Below are 4397 nucleotides of genomic sequence, written 5' to 3' on the forward strand. Positions count from 1 at the left end.
ATACGCCCGTTCAGAAAATACGTCATCACTGGCATCTTATTGTGGTAAGTGAATGTTGGATGTCAACATTCAACCTTTAACACATGAAAATTTATAAAAGTGCGAAAAAAGTCATTAATATTCATTTGTAGCCGAATAAAAGGTATGTATAAGATTCCTACATGAAAAGTATTCACTTCTGATACCATATTTTAAAATAAGATTCGTTTGAATTTAAATAATGTTGGATTATTCGCATCAACATAACCTCATTCTAACTTACGGTTTGATTTCTATTATTTTAAGGTATAGAAAATGGAAGCAAGTCACGCTATCAAATTTTATTTAATAGCCGACTTATTCAAAGAAGATGTGAACCAGCTTAAACGGGGAGAAAATGCGTATTCAAGTGGGCACGTCAAGAAAATGCTTTTTAATGCTGAAACGCAACCTGCATTTTTAAAAGGAGAAGTTCAAGCGAGCATGAAGAATAAAGTGTATAAGGTTGAGGTAATTACTGCTACTAATTAATAATAGCAAAATTTATATTTTGGTCACAGGTGCACATTCATTTAAACGAAGGTGTAGTTTCAACCCAGTGTTCTTGCCCAAGGGGGCAAGCCCTTTGCCATCATATTGCTGCACTTCTATATCATGGACATTATAACATCAGCTCTACGGATAAGGCGAGGGAATGGGGAGTGAAGGGAAAAGCAGCCGGAAATAAAGACGAAATTGAGACCATCGATAAACTGTATCCCAGAGAACCTTATTCAGCACTAGTAAGGGAAATCAGTGCAAATAAGATCGAACAGTTCCGACACAAATTGAGACAGTCAAATGTTGTGGGATTTGCATGGCTACTTCAACCCGAAGCAAACAACGAAATTTCAGTATTGGTGCCTCCCATTGACGAAATCTTGTTCTCGGAGGCTTACCTGCATGCTAAGAACAAGGAAGAATATCTACTCTCCCAGTGCGAAGTAGACCAACAAAAGATTCAGCAAGTTGCGGAATTCACAATAGGTCAACACAAAAACGAAGGGTGGATGATTGCACGGAAAATGCGATTAACAGCCAGTAAATTTGGAACTATACTGTCCGCGTGCAAACGGGATAAATATAGCCCTTCTCTATTTAAAAGCCTTTTGGAGGGATATGATCTGCAGAAAGTTCTTGCAGTGCAATGGGGTAGAGATCATGAAGAGACAGCATTAAAAACTTTCATGGAAACGACCGGGAAAAAGGTGCATCCAACAGGCTTATGGCTGCATGAATGTGGTTTTTTGGGGGCTAGCCCTGATGGTCTCATTGATACAGATAAAATATTAGAAATTAAGTGCCCCTACAAATTTCGGAATTGTACCATCAGGGAGGGAGTTGCAGATAAAAAATACTTTTTTTATTATGAAAATGATCAGGTGGTGGTTGACACATCACACCTATACTTCCACCAAATGCAGGGTCAGCTGTACATTACGGGGCGTGACATATGTATTTTTTTTGTGTGGACACCCTTTGATTGTGAATATTTTGAAATAGAAAAAGACCCAGAGTGGATTGCAAATCTAGATATTTTAAAAAAATTTTATTTGGAAAAATTTATACCAGCAATTTTTGAGGTTAAATAGAGATTGAATGTACATGTAATATATTTTTTATAATTAAATAAGTATTATTGTTATTTATTATTAGGGTTTTAAGTAAATTTCATTTTGTGGAAATTGTACAATTTATTTACTTATATATACATATTAACAATATTAAAAGTAGCATAGGTGTACATATGTTATTATTAGGTTATACAGTTTTACATTACAATAGGTATGTACATATTATGTTACAGAAATGTTTAAGAAATCATTGTTCCTCAATATCGGTATACAATTCTTCCACTTCTTTTAATAAAGGGTACTGTAAATTTGTAAGAGCTGCAATCGTTTTAAAAATTACAGAGCTATAACTGAATAGTGTAGAGGGAATAAAATTTAGAATTTTGAAAATTTTCATTCTCCTTATAGCCCGCTCTACATGAATCCTTGCCCGGGCAATACACTCTGTCCGGCGTACTTGTTCCACAGAAAACTGTGGAGTTACCAAGAAAGGTGGAACGTTAATATTTACTCCACTTGGCAATAAATCTTTAATTAAGAACCCTTTGTCGGCTAAGATCAGGTCGCCTGCTTCCAATTGTTGCAAAATCCCACAATGTCCAACGATAGCTTTATCGGAGCTGGATCCAGGATAGAGGTCACTGGCATAAGTTATTACTCCATTTGGAGCAACTCCGACTAAGCCTTTAAGGGTGTTTCGATGCTTATAGGAGCTATAAGTAAGTCTAAAAAATAATGTAAAAATATTACTGAAAATGGGACATCTATACCTACTTTTGTTTTTTCATGGATTGTCTAGGCACTGCTGAAATTACTTCTGTACAATCTAAAATGATACGGCAATTTGTGAATGTACTTGCACAATTGGGAAGGCATGATTTATTTTTAGTGCGTTTTGGGATGGAATTCATAAGCTTTTTAAAAATAATTTCATGTAGAACATGGATGAAAGTGACAACAACATTAGTTACGGTTCCCACAGAAACGTCAAATCTAAACGCCAGATCTGCATGGGAAAAATTCTGACGCAGTTTCATCAATGCAAGTAGCATTTGATCGGTCACAGAAATTTTGTGCACCTTCCACTTAGAATAATATATGATTTGTTCATTTTGGACCAGAAACAGTAAGCTTTCGAAGATGCCCCTTGAAGGTAATCCTGTATATTCGGAAATCATGTCGTCCCTTTCACAAATGTGGGCATAAGTGAAAACCACACGTAAGGTCTTCAACATCTTCTCTTTTCGCTCCAACTCCAATTTCAATAAATACATTTCTGCTTCAAGCATTGGTATTGATTTAATTGATGCCTCGGTTGTTTGAGAGCGAGCAGTCTCTGGGGAACTTTCTATTTCCACACTTAAACCACTGGGTCCTGGTTGTGGTTCTGCGAGCTTCTGTTCCATATATGGAATTGGATCTGGCATTGTTGATGGACCTTCTCGACTATAACAAAGGTTATTCCAATAGTGGTGTAAAAATGTAGGTATATACATTTTTTTTATTCATTTTTCTAACTAACCGATTCAGGAATTAGGAAGGCATATGCAAAAATAAGTTCTAAATTTTTATGTGTAGTTTTCCTAATTTCATAACATCAAAAGATCCAAGACAAGTAGGGACTGAATTAGCGGAGTGTAATTTCAAAAGATTTACCTTTCATCTTCCATAAAGACCCTCCTTTTTTTTGCCTCTGGTGACAAATAGTGAATGTGAAATTTCCTTTTCACATTATGCTCGAAGATTTCAGGGGCATTTTTTCTATCACCGTCCTTAAAATGGCAACTGCACACTCTTGCACCTGGACCAGGATCTGCATCACGCCTGTGCACGATTTATTAAAATTAACTTATAAAAATTGAAAAGCCTAGGTACCTAAGAAGCCGCTTCCATTTCCTAAATTCCTTCATTTCCTTAGGGAATCTGAAGAATTGGCATTTCTCCCTCATGTTGTTATGGTAACAATCCGGTGCCCAACATGTAATTCCCATCCTCACTATCTACAAAATATGGGAAAAAAATCAAATTTCATCAGTTATTATATTTTGTTAGGTTATGACATGATGCGTTTTACGTTCTTATTTAAAATTTCCGCCTCTTCTGAGGAGATTAATGGCGTAATTTCAAGACTTATAATGATAGTAAGGTGATGCTTACCTTTTAAACCGCTACGAATCGATGTTTTGTTTGATTTTAACAATTTTTCAATAATCGCCGTGCTGGATGTCTATTGTTGACATCCATTAACCATAACCTACCACAAGATGACGCGCACTAAATGAGCGTATTACAACGAAATCTTCGTGATGTGCTGTGTGTTGACGTTCTGCTTGTTAACAATAACGATGTTGCGAACTGCACGGCGACATCTTGATTTGTTGTGGATCGATCGAGATCTATATGCGAACGACGAAGGCTAATCGGCCATTGATGAACAGCGAATTCTCAACGTTGTTGATTCGATGGTTTCTCGGCGAAGAATGGGGCGAATTCTCTGGGCGACGAGTGCATATTGCGCTTCTGCGGCTCATGCGCGCACATGTAACAAATAGGAATATATACAGGCAAGGCAAAACGGTTATGTACAGGGTAGTATCATTAAAAGAAAAACGAAATGATATTTTATTCTAGTTTGGAGACGCAACATAGGAGGCGCTTTCGTTCGACTACTTCGCGATCATGATTTCAAGATCGTGATTCGTAGGATCACGTTTTACGAAAGAACGCGCGAATTTAAATCAAAGTAGGGTTAAAGTTGACATAGTACACATTTCCATTCGAATTACGTATTTTTTGTTTGGATTA

At 36.7% G+C, this 4397-nt stretch overlaps 2 protein-coding genes across 2 annotated transcripts; one reads left to right on the top strand and one right to left on the bottom strand.

Moving 5' to 3' along the window:
- The first annotated feature begins 282 nt into the window (after positions 1–282).
- On the top strand, positions 283–1610 carry LOC116180801. Its single transcript, XM_031500929.1, has 2 exons — positions 283–489; positions 540–1610. Exons 1-2 carry the CDS (start codon positions 295–297, stop codon positions 1608–1610), a joined length of 1266 nt encoding a protein of 421 aa, XP_031356789.1. The 5' UTR covers positions 283–294.
- Positions 1611–1777: 167 nt separating this feature from the next.
- Positions 1778–3830, bottom strand: LOC116180298. Its single transcript, XM_031500211.1, has 5 exons — positions 3750–3830; positions 3468–3592; positions 3249–3416; positions 2367–3038; positions 1778–2317 (listed from the first exon to the last, which is right to left on the bottom strand). The coding sequence occupies exons 2-5, from the start codon at positions 3581–3583 to the stop codon at positions 1840–1842; spliced, it is 1434 nt and encodes a 477-aa protein (XP_031356071.1). The 5' UTR covers positions 3584–3592; positions 3750–3830; the 3' UTR covers positions 1778–1839.
- Between the last annotated feature and the right edge of the window lie 567 nt (positions 3831–4397).

Source organism: Photinus pyralis, unplaced genomic scaffold, assembly GCF_008802855.1.
Source record: "Photinus pyralis isolate 1611_PpyrPB1 unplaced genomic scaffold, Ppyr1.3 Ppyr1.4_LG9, whole genome shotgun sequence".
NCBI lineage: Eukaryota > Metazoa > Arthropoda > Insecta > Coleoptera > Lampyridae > Photinus > Photinus pyralis.

What these genes read in the sequence shown, in the direction of transcription:
- LOC116180298 (XM_031500211.1), bottom strand. Translation starts at nt 3,583, where the DNA reads ATGGGAATTACATGTTGGGCACCGGATTGTTACCATAACAACATGAGG. An exon ending in AAATGGAAGCGGCTTCTTAG is followed by an intron (nt 3,417 to 3,467) that starts GTACCTAGGCTT and finishes AATCGTGCACAG; the next exon opens with GCGTGATGCAGATCCTGGTC. An exon ending in GTCTTTATGGAAGATGAAAG is followed by an intron (nt 3,039 to 3,248) that starts GTAAATCTTTTG and finishes CCTTTGTTATAG; the next exon opens with TCGAGAAGGTCCATCAACAA.
- LOC116180801 (XM_031500929.1), top strand. Translation starts at nt 295, where the DNA reads ATGGAAGCAAGTCACGCTATCAAATTTTATTTAATAGCCGACTTATTC. An exon ending in ATAAAGTGTATAAGGTTGAG is followed by an intron (nt 490 to 539) that starts GTAATTACTGCT and finishes TTTTGGTCACAG; the next exon opens with GTGCACATTCATTTAAACGA.